This window comes from Phoenix dactylifera, chromosome 11 (genome assembly GCF_051530095.1).
Source record: "Phoenix dactylifera cultivar Ajwa chromosome 11, Ajwa_hap1_PhDact_Kaust_v1.1, whole genome shotgun sequence".
In the NCBI taxonomy this organism is placed as follows: domain Eukaryota; kingdom Viridiplantae; phylum Streptophyta; class Magnoliopsida; order Arecales; family Arecaceae; genus Phoenix; species Phoenix dactylifera.
Window position 1 is genome coordinate 7,866,904 of NC_143200.1, and position 16,854 is coordinate 7,883,757.

Genomic DNA, 16,854 nt, shown 5'->3' on the forward strand with positions numbered 1-16,854 from the left:
ATCAAATATTAGAAATAAAATATTTTTGCATATTATCCAACCAAATCTGTTTAGGGAAGAACGAACCCATGATCTCTTAGTTTGTTATCTACTACTCAACCACTATGACAACTTTAGCTTGTAATCAAAAATTATGATTTATTATACTTATTGAAAACTTATTCACGTTATAAAATAATATCGTCAAAATATTCAACATAAGACGTGAGAATGTTATTTTTATAAAAATGTTACTTTGCTATTTTTTAAGAAAAAACTTCAACTAAATATGAGATATTTTTTTAATTTTTTATATTTTTTCTATTTTTTGTGAACTATACACGTTTTTATTTAATTTATTTATAAGCTAAAATTAAAGTGAACAAGAGGCTAAGGAAATAAAAACAAACTGCTAACTCATATAAAGGCGCCCATGGTTTGCCAAAAAAATTAAAAAAACGCCCATGGGCGCATGTCGAGCTACCAATCTTCTACAACCCAACAATACGACGTTGACGGGACCATTCCGACCTACGTAGCCGACGGCAAAGCACGGAAACCCATGGTGTTTCCACGCGGATAATTAGAATAATAATGAAAACTTCGAGCCGCTGGACGCGCGTCTACCTACCTCCCACTATTGGTGGCCATGGTGGTCTCTTCTCTCCCTCGAGGGCTCCGCCCGCCCTGCGCCCCTCCTTCATTCTTAGGACCTTCTCCTCGCGGCTTTCCCAGATCCGCCGCCTTTCGTGTGTCGCCGGTCCGTGGTCCTCAGCTCTCCTCCTCTCTTCGAAAAGGTAGGGTCTTCTCCTTCCCCGTTTTATCGGGGTGATTTCATACAGTGTTTAGGGTATTCCGATTCGAATCTAGGGCTTCGAAGCATAATAAATCCATATATTGTATGAAAAATGTAGGCTTTTCTCTTTTTTTCCTCCCTTTTTGCGTGTGTGTTATACTTTTGGAGAACTGTGTGGCACTATAATGCGAGGAAAACATATGCTAATGAAACGGGGCTTCTTTTCGTTCATAGGATGCGAGCTTATGGTAACAGGATAGCAGTGTCGTGTTAGGTTTCACCATAGAAGTGTATTTGGTGGCAATCTTGTGAGGCTTGGCTTGTTTGGATGCTCTGTTTTTCCATGTAGAATAGTATGTTCTGTAGATTTGATATACAGGTTGATATGATTTCTATTAAATATGATACCAATGACACAAGTATGATAATTTTTGCTTGGAGCATACAGGATAAGATAACATTGTCAATGAGATACCTGAACTAGCATGTGGATGTAAAATCACAAGTGCAATAGGATAATCATAACTTATGAATCAATAGCAGCACCACTAGATGATTATCTACAGTCTTTTGCAGTGCAATACGTGCAACAAACATTACATGCGTTAGGCACAAAGAAAGTTTTCTGCTTGGCTTATATCTAGACCTTTCTAGCTCACATATGATATATGGCACAGGTGATACAGTTTGATGTCACAGATGGAACGTTTGTCTAATACAAGGACATAGCACAAAAGGTTGAGAGCCTTTATAAAATTTTACAATACCAAGAAACCAAGCATCAAGCACTGGATTATATAGAATTTACTCTGATCATTCAATAATCAGATATGAGATCTCAAATCAATGACAGTCAACTCCTCTACTAATTGAATTTCAGTTACATGGTTGACATAATAACCGGATAATCCAAATGTGAACTTACAAACTAGTTTCTGAACTTCATATCTTCCTGTTACAACTGACAACAAAACCAAAAGGGATGTAAAAGCATGAGCAACATTGTTGTCAGAACCTTATATCCTAGGAATCGTAGGATAGGGATCACTAAGGATCATAATCTATATCCATGCTGTGCATCATATGATTCCTTAGATCACAAAATTTAACTCAGTTGTGTTTTTTGCACATTAAACCAAGTGGAAGAGGTCAATTCTATGTGATTTATTTACTTTTTGACTTTAGAATTATTTTTACAATAAGCCTTGAAGTATAAGTTGCAGCTGTTTTATGTTTTTCAACTTTTAATTACTAAGCAAAAATCAATCGATGGCAAATAAATTAATTTATTTTAGTTTATTGTATTTTCAAAACTTTTATTCAAGTAATATTTAGACTATGTTCTAGAGTCATGTTTTTAGGGGGATTCACGCACAATAGTCCTACATCAATGGTATGTTGGCTTGGAAAATTATTGTCATTACAATTTGATATGTTGCCAATTTGGTTGTCTTTCTATATAAAGATCATATGGGATTTCAGACTTTGCATTTAGGAAATATTTTGGTCCCCTTGCTGGGATAGGTTATTTGGTTTTCAACATTTCTAGCTCCCTTGTAGAAAACGTAGACAAGAGTCTATAGAAGCACCAATTACAGCTATTTAAACGAAAGATTTTTGTTTGGGTTGTAAACATGATAAAGATGATCAAATTACCTTAGTTCAAGCTTAATTGGGAATCTTTCAAGACTTTCTTGAGCTCATCACGACCTAGCTAGCCCAACTTAAGCTCAACTTGTCTATTATCGATCTAGCAAGGTCTCGGAATAGTTGGGCTTGCTAGTAGGTGAGGGAACGGGGGAAGGCTTGATGATGATAAGAGATGTGGCTAGGAAGTGGATGGAAATAATGCCTATGGCATGGCTCAAGAGTTGGGCAGAGGATATAATCAAATTCTTGATCAGAATTTCAAAATATATGACTTAATCTTGACTATCAATGTTCATTATGATCGTCGTTGTAGATGCATCCTTCATCTCAACACCATTATTGGTGATGCACAGTTGAGGAAGAAGATGTAGAAGAATGCCCCTTACTTTGTTTCCATCTTTACAATAGGTTGCAACCTGAGCCAGTAAGGTTGGTCGAATGCTAATCCAACCCCAACTCTACATCTATTTTTGTAAACAAAATCAACTTGAGGGGCCTCGGTTGGGTTTCTCTTACAAAGCCCAACGCAACACTATCTTAAGTTAAATTTGGTTCGGGTTAGGTTAGAGTCGTGTTGGGTTGGGCTAGTCCATGTTAATTGAATTAAATCGGGTCGAGCAAGAATGATAAGGTGGTGGAAAAGTTTGGGATGCTTTTTTGTTGGATTTAATTGCTGGCTCAAGACCTCAACCATCTATTTATTTTGATGGTATAGTTTCTCAATTTTACATTTTAATAAGACAAAGGACATAGTTATATAAAATATATAATTAATTTTATTTGAAATAAATATGATTTAGTTATCTATCTTTTAGTTTGTCAGGTGTGTGTTGGGTTTTGGTTTTGTTGAATTGTTTAAGCTCAACTCTGACCCAACACAACTAGAGATTGGATTAGGATTTCTGAGCCTAAGGCCAATACAAATTTATAAAAACTTAACCCAACCCTACCTGGCAACTGAGTTGGACAAGTTAGGTTGAGCCCAGCCCAAGTTGCACCCCTACTTTGCCTTGAGATGTTCTAGAAGAAGAAATAAGGGAAACATTTCTCTTTAGGAGGAGAGAGGAAAAGGGTTTCCATTCTTTTGGTACCTATGTTATCCAGCTGGAAAGAGGGGTTATTTAGGAAAACCTACTAAAGACATTGATTCCAGCCATTGGATTGAAATCTAATGGCTCAGACATGCATCCTTCTTTGTGTAAGAGGGTATTTATTTAAAAAACTACAGAAATAACTCTCTTTATAAATAACAAAAATTATGTAACATATATTTTACTAATTTATATCAATTTATTTAAAATTATGCAGTGTGTATTTATCAAGTTATCTATTTATAAATATATCAAGTTATATCAAGCCAAACATGAGTTACCGCCCATAGCTTGTATTTAGGTCTTTTGTATTTCAAGTTCAAAACTCCTGTTCATTTTGGATCATTTATTAATGAAGCAACCCAAAATCAAGCTGAATTTCAAGCCAAACATAAGTTTTTCATGAATAGCTTGTTTATTTGATAGCCCTACTTCTAGTGGGCAACTTTAGCCTTTCTTATTTCTCTCTCTTCTTAATCTCTCTTCTATGATGTTTCACTTAGTTAATATTATCCTTGTTTCACTTTTCTAAATATCACTTTACTCCTGTTCTCTATATATATGTGCAATCCCTGATCTGATTTTCTATTATGATGTTATGTAATTACTCTGGTCACCCTGGTTGACAAGTTTCATTTGTAACTTCTTCTTTGGACGTATTCCTCATCCAAAAATCTTACACAATTTTTTTTGGTCTTCTAAATCTTATAATCATCAAAATAACCATTTCTGCCCTTATTTTTGCAAGACAGGAAGCTGATTTCCTAACCTAAATCCTTCTGATTCCTTTTTAGGTCCACCTATTCCCTGCAAGCGACCCATAAGTGGTCTTAGCATTTTGTTATTATATCTAAAGTATCCTACTTTGTTCTTCCTTTTTTTCTTGATCTTCTTTCTACTTTCCTTGTTCTTTTCATATTACCAAATGAGGAGTTAAGTTTCAAGGTCCATGTTCTTCATGAACATGTCCAATATGAGGTCTTTGAGAAGTTGCATGATGATATGATGTATGAATAATAATATGGCATGGCTAACTTTTATGGTGGATATGATCTAGTGATTTTCCTAGACTTGATTCATGGTCTTGAATGTTAACTTCTATTTGTTGAAGCAAAGTGGAAGGGGATAGCATGGACATGGTGGACTAACTTCATTACGTCGCTGTCATTGCCTGGGATGATATGAAAGTGATGACAACTTGTTAATTTATGCTTTCTAACTACCGAGAATGACTACAATTGAAATTCACACATTTCATGCAATGGAGTTTGACCTGTTAGGACTATATTGTCAAGTTCTATAGCTTGATGACTTGATTTGAGTTTCCATAGGTTGAGGCTACCATGTTATTTATTCATTGCTAGATTTCACTTCATCTTGATCCATTTCTAAGCTAATATCTGTTTTCAAGAGTCTCAATAATCACGTTACGAAGCAAGCATTGCCTATCCCAGATCCCAGAATCTCCTACCGAATGACACGATTGAATCCTTAACAAGACAACAAACAGGTACCTTTTGCAATGGAAAAGGCAAATCTGTTTTGAGAATAGAGTTAAGAGGTCCCCCCTTGAAAGAGGAGTTTCATGGTCGATGTATTCTGCTCTCTCCGCACTGAGTTGTAAAAGCTAGCTTTGACATTTCCTATAACAACAAATCAGGGGCTTCCACATGCCAAGTCAAAGGTTAAGTAGACTTCTTGGACAAAAAATGCATGCCTCAATTGTTTGTTGTCAAAGCATTGCTCACCTTCATTTCAAATAAGAATAATTGTATCTGAAAGAATGTTATTGGGAATTAGATGTGATCAGAACTATTATATCCTACCTATATGCATCATTTATCCTTTGACATGTTGAGGATGTGCTAGAGAACCATATGGAATTAGAGATAAGTACATTATAGGAGGCCTTTAAGTATCATAAATACAAAGCTCAAATGGTTGAGAATTGACTGATAAGCTGTGATGGTTTGGTCTTTTTTGGTGAAGATATAGGTAGTTGTATGTAGAATCAATATTGTGTGGATAATTGTGATGAGAAAGGGTTCCAACAAAGTATATTTGTTATATCGAATCTAATTTCATGTGTCATCCATGAGATAGGGCTTGTAAATATTTAAAATTAGATTGGTTCACTAAGGATATCAGGTCAAAAGAACGCATGATGCACATGCAACAGGCAAGGGAACCCTACCTAAAGATTAAGTGAATGAATGGATGTGATAAAATCATAAAACAATTAAGTTCAACAGGGGACAAAAAGTTAGGAGGGTGTGGGCACCTCTCTCTCTCTCACACACACACGCACGCGCACACACAAATTCATGGACACAACAAAAAGAAAAAAATAGAAAAAAAGAAAGCATGGCTTTCTGCATTGAAGTTTGTCCTTTTAGCTGGAAACTTGTTTTATCTGGGTCAACATCATTTAACATGTATTGTTGGCCTATGGGACAGTTAAGTAGATGGATTAATGAGATTATGAGGGAAGATGAGTATGCTTGATTATCTGGAAATCATATTTTCATCTTATGTTCTACTTAACTAATATCACTAGAAAGTCGATATGGATTGGAGTCTTTTTAAGCCCGCAACGTTCCCAGTTTCTCTGTTTCTGCCAACCTGTTAAGATCATTATATTTTCCCATTTATCTGTACCATTTTGTTCTCTTTGTGGTGGAGGAATTAGCAATAAAGCATGAAAGGTGGAATCAAGATGTTAAATCATGTTAATATGAATAAATAAGAGATGCATGCTCCATTAGTCATGGACTTTTAAGGGGTGGTTGCTTTATACAGTAGCACAGTCATTACCTGGACGAGGAATTTAAGCTTCATTTGTACCAAGACTGTGGGTGCCAAAGGAATTCTTGCAATGTTAAAGTCTATTTTATTATTACATAAGTACCTCCTTCTACAAAATTAGTTATGTAAAAGCTGTAGGACACTACTTGGTGCCAGGTTGAGACAGAACTCCACTAATGTATAACTAAATAGCACTCATAGAATGATATTTGGCTTGATCCACCTCGATCTTCCCTCCAGTCCCAATCCTCTGTAGCATCTGATGAACTGTCTAGTGTAACAAAACACAAATTAGCTTTGAGCTTGTTTTACTGTCTAGGATGATGTTTGCTTCATTAGTTTAGTTACCAGTCATTTGTGCCAAGTTCTGTTATACTAGTTTGTTTTGCTGCTACACTCTATTTTCATTACCTTTCACCTCATAAAAATCCTACAGGCTATCCTTAAAATTTCTGCATATGCTAAGTTTGCATCATAATATTTCTTTTTTGATTGTATAAAATGGGAGGACCGAAATCTGTTGAGTAAAATGAGGGTGGAAATATTATACTCTGCAAGGTGCTGATTACTCCTGAATGACACTGAATTTTAATCTTTCAGTGCAGCAATCCTACCCCAGTATGTACTCATGGAATGTTGCTAAGGTAAAAAGTGGAGAGGCTGAGGGAAATCCAAGCACTGAAGGCATGATGATGGATGAACAAACCTTGCAGCGTGATTTAGAGATTGCCATCAAGGAAGAAGACTATGCTCGTGCAGCTAAACTCAGAGATGATCTTCGTGTGCTCCATGAGGACAGCAAGGCTTCTGTTCTTGCAGCAAATGCTCGATTCTACCATGCCTTTCGGAATGGAGATCTGGCAGTCATGCAGTCTATCTGGGCAAAAGGAGAAAATGTGTATGTCATACACCCAGGTGCAGGCAGGATATCAGGCTATGATCTGGTCATGGGAAGCTGGGAAATTGTGTGTGGTGCTGATTATGAGTTCCCTCTTCAAATTGATCTGAAGAATGTTGAGGTTCATGTGAGAGGGGATGTTGGATATGTTACTTGTATGGAGGTGGTCAAGACCAAAGGCAGCAGTTGGGGGAAGCAGGTTGCAACAAACGTATTTGAGAGAGTTGACGGACAATGGTATATATGCATTCACCATGCTTCCCATATTGATGCATGAAGTTGGTAATTGTAGTGATGTCTCGGTAAACATTCTCAAAATTCCATTAATGCAGATATTTCAGTGTATAAGAACTCACGGTTCCTGACTTAGGCTTTCATGTTTAGTTTTTCTTTTCCTTTTTCCCTCTTTTTTTGGGTTTACTTTAAAGCCTTTTTCTCGCTGTTCGGGTAAGAGCATTATACCTGCTCGAATGGATCATCTATATGAGAAAACATTCTTATTTTCTTTGTTGTACAGCATGAAGACTGGGTTAGTTTTCTTCATTGTCCATCATTTGCTGCTACATTAGACCTTTCATGAAGTCATCAATTTAAACTTTTTCCAGCAGGATGATCAGCTGGTTTTCAGCTGTGCCGATGCAAGGTGAGTGGATAATCTGATCCTCCAGGCATGCTCCAGTCCTTCAAATCTCTGGGTGTGGATTGATCTAATATATCTGGATCAGTGCAGTGGAAGAATTCTAAAGGCTCTGTGACTTGCAGCTTGTAGATTCAAAGCCACAAATTTAGAGATTGGTACTCATTATCATGAAGAAATGGAGATAATTTAGTTTAGCAATGCCTCTTAAGGTTGAAGGCAACATACATGTCAAAAGCACCATTGTTCATACTGAAGCCAGCTAGCACTCATTTTAGGTCCTATGGTTTGAATCTCAGAAAGGACAGAAAAACAAAGATCTGTTGTCATATTCTCTGCAGGGGCCGGGGTTGTGTCTTTCACAAGAAGGATTCACTTTTGGATCATCCAATTAGTTGCTTTGAGATATATGCAGATGGCTGAATGATAGCTCGGAGTACTTTGAAATCTGTGGTGGGTAATCCAATGGTGATTCGTGTGAAAGATAATGAATCCTTCTTTCACGCGAAATACGGAATCATAATATTAAAAAAAAATCTGCATTGCCAAAAGACAGGCTTCTAGGACTGCGGTAAGCTTGCTGCCATGACACGCAAGAAACAAAAAAATTATACATTGCACGTCTGCTAGTTCTTGGAAAAACACATGGCTCCGTAGACCATCCAAGAAATGAGCTGGCAATCCTGGATTTAGTATCATAATATTAAAAGACAATGCTTTAAAGCCCAAAATAAGACATCCCACTGACCGGAAAAAGAGAGAATCCAGCCAGGAAAGATGCCGCTTAACCCATCCGCAAGCTTCTTGGTCTCTTTACTGGGGTCATAAGACATTTCACATATCCAAAAGGATTAATATAATGTGAAGCTCCACTGCTTAAATACCCTGGACCCCTTGAGTAAATAATATGAACATAACAATTTTAACATCTGGAAGTAATGCTATGGATCGCATCTGCTGTTAAACTTGGTCCAATGATTCCAAACAAGAAGATATAATTACAGCAAGGCAGACACACACTCTTTTAACTTGCATCAAAACTTGAATATAATAATGTCAAATGGCTACAACTGAGACCATACACATACACCTCAATTGACTAAAAATACATTCCAAAAACTTCTCATATCTCAAAGAATAACTGTTACGTGATCAGAGGAATTCCGGACAAAAACAAGCCCACTGAAACAAAACGAGTTTATAATTTTGTGAGCATTACAACATAAGGGATCAAACTGTCTGTGGAAGTGCTTGATCAGCCCCCTGCCAACGGGACCCATATAAAACACAACTTCAACTTGCCCTGCGTCCTTAGAGTAATCCAGCAATGACTATTTCCAGAACACTGTAGGGGTAAATCACAGTTTGGTACAAATCTCATTCTTGAAGCTCCATAATCCACACATCACAGCCGCTATTCCATCCATCTCAAATGCAAGACGGAAATATGACACCAAACATCCAGGGTAGAGAGAGCTTGTCCTGAGAAACTGTCATACTCGATATCTTGACAACATCTGCAACACAGGAGGTTCTAACGTCGCCATGCAATGGTCCCATCCTCCATTCGCAAGCATCTGCAGCAGCAGGTCTTATTATTTCAGGGATGATTTAATTTCCAAAAAAGAGTAAAATAGATGCTAAGATAATTTACTGTACCTGTTTATACCCATTCAAAACTTGGCAGACTTCATTGTGTAGATCTTCACTCCTTATTTCCTGACAGGTAAAAATAAAAATCAGCTAAAAGATATCTCAAGCTTTGAATGTCAGAAATCTCCAGAAAGAGGTACAAGGTTCTCACATGCCAACTAGCAATAGCTTTGCATATGTAGGCCAGTGAGCTTACAGCACCCGAAGGATTTGCTCTCACCTGCAGAGGTTGCAAAACATGAACATACATAAGTACTAGAATTGCTGCATTAAAATATGAAAAAAAAAAAGTTGTACCATTGCACAAAGACCACGAAATGCATCCTCTTTTTCAAAATCATCTCGAATCCTGTGATCGAGGATATCCATTAGTATCTTTCAATAAAGCTGAAAGGAAAGCAAGGATGGCTTGTGAGAGAGCTGTTCAAATAGCTACTTTCATCACCATTAAAAAAACAAAAGATCTTTGCAAGTTTGAAGTCAAACCATCCAAACCTTGCATGGATACTCCTAAAATAGTTGATAAAATTTTGAATTAAAAATTGCAATCACCACTTGTCATTTCTCCTCTTTTTTCAATTGTCTAATGATGAAAAGCGCACAAAGGATTTTCTTTTTTCATTCTCAATTTGCTCGATGGATTAGGAATCCTTAGGATTTGAGTTACATTTAAAAAATAAAGAACATATGTTGTGATCGTTAGATGGCACTGCTGGATAGACCTGAGTTCATTTATCAACACCTCTGGAAGGTTGGGTCCAGCTCATTACTCATGGACGTTCTCCGGGCAATTTGGGTCTCAAGCAGGTTTGAAGGAGGAACTAGGGACTCTAGCGGACAATGTATCTTGCTTTTCTGGAAGAATGAACTAAGGGCCTTAAAATGAAGCAAATCTCTCTCACTGAAGAATAGTCCTAGATACTATAGACTTCTGTCTAAAGCAAAACCTCATTGTGGAGAAAACTTCCATCCTATCATTAACCCCTCTGGAAGGTTGGGACCAGCTTATTACTCATGGACGTTCTCCGGGCAATTTGGGTCTCAAGCAGGTTTGAAGGAGGAACTAGGGACTCTAGTGGACAATGTATCTTGCTTTTCTGGAAGAATGAACTAAGGGCCTTAAAATGAAGCAAATCTCTCTCACTGAAGAATAGTCCTAGATACTATAGACTTCTGTCTAAAGCAAAACCTCATTGTGGAGAAAACTTCCATCCTATCATTAGTAGGGTATGCAACTCGGATTAGTTTTCTTAGGTCAGGTCAGAAAACTTTTCATGTCACGATTTTACATGACCAGAGGAACAGGGAAACCTAATAAGCATATGAAAATAGTGTGTCCATTATAGATGGCAAAAAGTGTTGCACTCTGATGCATGACAAAGTGCTAACAAAGTGGTGGACCATCTAGCCAAAGAAAGGTTCAAGAGGGTGGAACCTTTTACTGAGCATGACTTACCTTTCGTAGCTTTTAATTATACTCACATCTCTGAATTAACTTTTCATGTTCCTCCTATTACTACTAAAAATTTTACAACATTAGCAATTACATCAAGTTATAATCATGGTTTGCAGTTTTGGCCAAAATTCCGTTGAATCAAAACCTTCAGTTTCAGCCAAAATCATCTTTGTATAGGAATCAATATTGTATATATGGGGAATTCCAAGTTGTATTTTCATAGGATTAATCTTGAATTTTGCAAGTCTTGTGAACATTTAAAAGCATTTTGACACAAGGTTGTTAAAATAAAGAATATTTGGAAGCCAATTAGCCAAGTATAAAAAGAACAAGCATCTTACATGCATAAAGCAGTACACCAAGACTGCATGAAATGTTCCATATGTGGTGCTACAAGCTCTGGAGAAACCCAGCCAATCCTTCCCAGAGTGATTGCACTGTTTTCTATAAGTGACTTGTTGAGACCCTGTCACCAGAAAAGACAAATGGTAAATTAAGGTAACAAGTTTTAGTAAATCCCAATGAAAAAAATCGACTCACTTCTGCATTTTGAAGAATTGGGACCAAGCATGAAATGACTGCCAACACTATAGGAGAAATTTCTTGGCGAACCTGAATGTCAGTAGCAAAAACAGATTTTAGAATTTGGACTTCCATTATTGGAAAAAAAAATAGATGGTCAAAAACAATAATTTTTTAATACATAGAAGTACCATCAATTTGTAAGGAACAAATGGTGTCCAACTAACTTTATCTGATACTAACCATGCCATGAACAGATTAATGTTTACTTGATTGATGTCGCATGTCAATGTATTGTGTACATATCATTTATAAGAAATAATTAAACTAGACAGCCAGAACCCAAAAAAGAAAATATCAATGAAGAAAAAGCACAAAACATGATGAAGCTGATTATGACATACACAACTAACTCCCAGGTAGGTTCCTCTTATTATCACTGTCCCTACATACTTATGTGATAACTAGAATCAATGATGCCAAATGTTCTCCTAGTTGGCAAGCTAAAGCTAGTTCACATAGCATACCAGTTTGTAAGGAAGCATATAATAGTCATAGTAGCTGTAAAATATACAAACTAGTTGTATAACTGTGAGATGTAGCAGTTCAATGTATTTTAAGGATTTCATGCTTCAAATACTTCCAATAACAGCTCCCAGGAAAATAGGAATTTTTTCAATGATATGCTGTGCCAACTAATTTAATGCTAGTCAAAATGGGGCATCTTTGGCATTTTCACTCTTGCAATTTCCAAGTAATCAGCTTAGCCCAATTCATGCACATAAACTTCTTTTCAAGCAAGTAGTACAGAAAATTTTTACACTAAAAATGTTCTGTGGGTTTTCTTTGGATATATGATAGCAAAACTAGTAACCAGTAAAAGAATAAGATATCTAGAAGCACATAATAACCATAGTATTATATCAAAGAAAGAATTGAATTTTAGACTGTTGCAACGTCAGCATTTCTTCTGGAACAAATTTGTACATTAGAACCTTCGATATATTTGTTTTAAAAAAAGGAAAAAGTGAAAAATCATGTAGCTGGATTACATCGAGCTGGCTGCTGGCTTGGTTACCGGGTTAAGAGCACGTGAGAGTAAAACTTAAAACACTTTGCAAAAACCTCAAAGGATTCCCTCATACATGATATAGCCCGGGCAAGTGAAATTTCAAATGGCAATTTCTGATCATGTTAAATATGCTAATATAGTATATCTTTAATCACTTCTGTTATTAGCTGTACTACAGGGATCTCTTAATCATCATATACCCTGGTTTAGTTGTCAACCTAAATTAGCAATAGATGAGAAGAGTGTCCAATCAGATCAGTTTGACCAAGTAACTCATCTCTATTCTCTTTCCTCCAGCATATCTTCTTTCTCACCTCCCTGTTCTTTGGTGTACCTTCTTTCTTATTCACTAATAAAAGATCATCTAGATTTCTTTTGTTGCAGGAGATAACAGCAGATGAAAGAACAGGACAGCAGGCTGTTGAGTCTAGGGATTGGGTCTAAATCTAATAAAGTTCCATAGTTCTAGATCCAATAAAGTCTCTACTCACTATAGAAGAGTTTGTATGTAACATATTTCTGTGAAGCTGTAGTTCTTTTTTTGTTAGTTTTGAGAAGTTTGATGACCTGTAAATATCATAATATTTCGAGAACACTAATGTGAGTTAGGCATGCCAGATGACAACATTTGAAAAAAAAAAATCATAAATGGCATAATCACATTTCAAGGATAACCCTTATATATGATGTGTGACACAACAATTATCAAATAGAGGATCTTGTTTCTTGCTTATCTTCAGAAATCACAAAAACGTTTTTAAAGTTACCATCAGAGAAAAAGTCAACATACTTGAGCCACGGCCATGCATGATCACATGATAAAAGGCAAGCATCTCACTGGTTCATAGCAGAAACAATATCCACAAAAATATTTACAATGAAACATCAGTAGCATTAACAATAATAAGTGCATGCAAGAAGTGATTGTTGTAATTATGGACCAACAGATTATAATCATACTTTAGATGGCACTTTATAAGAAGTCTATATGGTTTCTCATACAGCTGTGAACAGGTCGGGTTCGAGTTGGATCCATGCTGCATTTGCATCCGAACTCAAAAAGACAAATATAAGTTTGCACTTAGGTTGAGATCCATCAAAATGAATAAGCTGCAAACTTAATCCAAACTCGATTAATAGTCGGTTTTAAGTTTGGATTTGAGTTATTTCAGATTCAATTCAGCACATAATATTACCATATGTTTCTTTATGCTATCATTTTTTTAGATTTTGTTCTCCTCTTACCACTTATTAGAAAGAAATATTTAATAGAGTTATTAAATGAAAATAAATTAATTACCGCAAGCATAAGAATCAAAATGAAAAGTGAATGATTGGTTTTAAAAAGTCTAATCACTGTCAACACATATTTAAGTTTTTCTTTATGTTTGATTTGATGAAATGGAATTGAAATCTATGTATCAGCTAGGATTTGGAGAAAATAAATGCAAAACTTGTGGCCAATCCTCTTTATATTCCTATCCACTCACATGAACATGTGTACATATGTATATGTATTACATGTATATATATTATGTACAGGAATATATACATATACATACACACACACTCACACAGAGTTGGACTGAATATTAAAATCATTAACTCTTTTTTCTAGGAGTTAACATAAAGTGTGTAGTCCAACTAGATATATATATATATATATATATATATATATATATATATATATCGGATTTTCAGGTTTTCAGATTTGAATATATTTAGATCCCAGTTCGATCCATTTAGAAATAAGATCCTATACATATAATCCTATTTCCATCTGATAAGCTTATCGGAAATTTAAATTGGATCTCCACCCGATTATTAGAAAATAATTGGATTGAGTTACCGGGTTTTTGTATATGTATATGTGTATATATATGCATGTGTGCGTGTGTAAATATATGTATGTATCTATATATATATATATATATATATATATATATATATATATATATATATATATATATATATGCATGTGTGCGTGTGTAAATATATGTATGTATGTGTGTATATATATATATATATATATATGGATCATCATCAGGTTTTCAGATTCAAATATAGCTAGCTCCGAGTTTGATCCCATCAGAAATCATATCCTATATATAGAATCCACCTTCCAATAAGCATATCGGAAACTTAAACTGGATCCATATCCAATTACTAGACAATAATTGGATCGAATTATCAGTTTGTCTGGTATCATTTACGCCCCTAGTTTCTAAGGATAGACAATGTTCAGTATCTATCATAAATTTCCAGAAGATAGAGAAACATCAACTGCTTATGTGAGTATACTGAACATATCAGCTTAACAATCATGGAGAGAGACTAGCTCTCATTTGGAATATAATTCTGTGAGGTGTACTGACCTTGACTGTTAGTTCCCCAATTGCCCAACAAGCATTATTTGCCACTGAAACAGCCTCCTTCACTGCAGAAGAATGCTGCAACGACGAAGTCATTTGAGAATCTTATATACTTAAGTATAGATTTCTAACATTCTGAGAGTATGTCCTACCAGTTGCTTGGCTGCAATATCAAGAAACTCCTGCAGACGAGGATGCAGGTGTATGGGGCAAACCTGATCATGATGCAAAATTTTAAAATGCTCAAGCAATAAGAATCAGAAAGGAACCTTTCTGGCATGATAGGAGTTAAAGTTATGAACAACAATGGGTTCAACTCACTCTTGCCAGGTCCCCGAGAAGTGCAAAGGCACTTTGCCGAATATCAGTTCCATCATCCATACAGCATTGCAAAAGTAACTCTCTCAGGTTGCTTTGTGCAACCTACAAAAAAAAAAAAGCATGCTATGTTGGAGTTTCTTTGTCAGAAAATATGGATGCATGTTAACGTATAGCTATACAGAATATCTTTGATATACAGAAACTCAGGAATCGATCCTAGTCTCTCTATGGGCTATTTGAATGATGATGCATGAGTTTCATGCTCTAAATGAAAAAGCCCATGGAAGCATCTGTCTCCACGAAAGAGTTTAATGATGGGTACATAACCCTTGACATTATCAATCTATATTTTATTAGGTCATGGACGGTGGATGGATGTCACCATCTTCAAATGCAAACACTTTTGGCTAACTTCCGATTTATGACGAGAGGACTACAGTGACAACTATACAATTAGATATCATCCTCAATGGCAGTCAAACAACAAAAACAACAAAGGCAATATCTTGGAGAAAAGTCTAAGCATTTGAAGCTTTCTGACCACTACTTAAATAAAAATTTTGGATACTTAATGCACTTCTGCAGCACATATTCAATTAACTGTGGGAGTTACAACAGTTCATACAGAATCACAAGCATTAATAGGGTATGTCAGGAATTATGAAAACAAGCTTGTTAAATGATCATGCATCAAATCTTATGTAAATAAAAGAATTAAAATGCAAAGACTGGTGTTCTGTTACCGGGTCAAAGTTCAGCTACACTAACTTACGAAGGTCTGGAAGGTTTCGCTCCAGGATGTTGTATAGCACAGATTGACCCATGATCCAACTATGTTATGACAACCATGTATGCAATTCACGAGCTAGCAATTTTTTGGAGGGGCAAAAAAGAAAAAAGGTCCCAGTGATCCCATCACTGCAAGCTTATTTCTAACTATGGGCACCATGACAATCAATTATGAGCTCAACAATCCACTAATTGCATGAGCTTAAATTATAACAATGCTGTATACCTACTCACCTACTGACCTTGTAGCTTTCATGTGTGTCTCTCTTAGCCACGGTTGTTTTGGCTAGTACCTTGGCAAAAATAAATAAAGACAATTTTAAGTTTAGGCAAAAAGACTCCATTAAACCTTCATGAATCATATACTATCCAAACTATACAGGGTAGAGCTCGTTGACTAATATTATTGGCAACTATACTAAATGGTGGAATCATATTTATCTTTCTAAATTTTGGATTGTAATTTGGACTGGCTTAACAAGAATGATTGGGAGAGATTCTAAAGCATATGACGCATGTATTCAAATCAAGATAGTATCATCTTCTTGTAAAAAAATAACGCTCAAAGTAAGGTCTAACCGAATCGGTACCGAGACCCATATCGGTCAGCAACCGGAATAGTTTTGTACCGATTCAATACCGTACCATGTCGGAACTGGTATACCCATTTTTTTTTAAGTTTTCAAGAATTTTTAATTGGTAATCACTGTTTTTGAACTTTTTCAATGGTTTTAAGTATTAATATTTCAAAAAAAATAATTTCTGCTCAGATTCATGTAGAACCCAACAATGGATGCTACATATACTTTTATA

The 16,854-nt window shown here is 35.9% G+C and overlaps 2 protein-coding genes across 6 annotated transcripts in view; one reads left to right on the forward strand and one right to left on the reverse strand.

The window, feature by feature from the left end:
- Positions 1-572: 572 nt before the first annotated feature.
- On the forward strand, positions 573-7,757 carry LOC103713925 (Nuclear transport factor 2 (NTF2) family protein). Its single transcript, XM_039117060.3, has 2 exons — positions 573-776; positions 6,922-7,757. Exons 1-2 carry the CDS (start codon positions 629-631, stop codon positions 7,494-7,496), a joined length of 723 nt encoding a protein of 240 aa, XP_038972988.2. The 5' UTR covers positions 573-628; the 3' UTR covers positions 7,497-7,757.
- A 1,121-nt stretch (positions 7,758-8,878) lies between these two features.
- LOC103711297 (transportin-1-like) overlaps positions 8,879-16,854 on the reverse strand; it is a 60,759-nt gene continuing 52,783 nt past the window's right edge. The window contains exons 21-30 of one of the 5 annotated variants that reach the window (XR_015971111.2): positions 16,284-16,334; positions 15,253-15,354; positions 15,084-15,146; positions 14,935-15,009; positions 11,506-11,577; positions 11,307-11,431; positions 9,807-9,896; positions 9,661-9,729; positions 9,516-9,575; positions 8,879-9,433 (exon numbers count right to left, since the gene is read on the reverse strand). Coding sequence is in view for 3 of the 5 variants with exons in the window: in XM_088706729.2 (XP_088562855.2) it covers positions 9,350-9,433; positions 9,516-9,575; positions 9,661-9,729; positions 9,807-9,858; positions 11,307-11,431; positions 11,506-11,577; positions 14,935-15,009; positions 15,084-15,146; positions 15,253-15,354; positions 16,284-16,334 (753 nt within the window). In the remaining 2 variants the exon portion in view is untranslated. Of the gene's footprint in view, positions 9,434-9,515; positions 9,576-9,660; positions 9,730-9,806; positions 9,897-11,306; positions 11,432-11,505; positions 11,578-13,349; positions 13,397-14,934; positions 15,010-15,083; positions 15,147-15,252; positions 15,355-16,283; positions 16,335-16,854 lie in introns of those variants that run through there. The other 4 variants (XM_088706729.2, XR_005507409.3, XM_039117058.3 and 1 more) reach the window with 4 other exon arrangements.

What these genes read in the sequence shown, in the direction of transcription:
- LOC103713925 (XM_039117060.3), top strand. Translation starts at nt 629, where the DNA reads ATGGTGGTCTCTTCTCTCCCTCGAGGGCTCCGCCCGCCCTGCGCCCCT. An exon ending in CTCCTCCTCTCTTCGAAAAG is followed by an intron (nt 777 to 6,921) that starts GTAGGGTCTTCT and finishes TTAATCTTTCAG; the next exon opens with TGCAGCAATCCTACCCCAGT.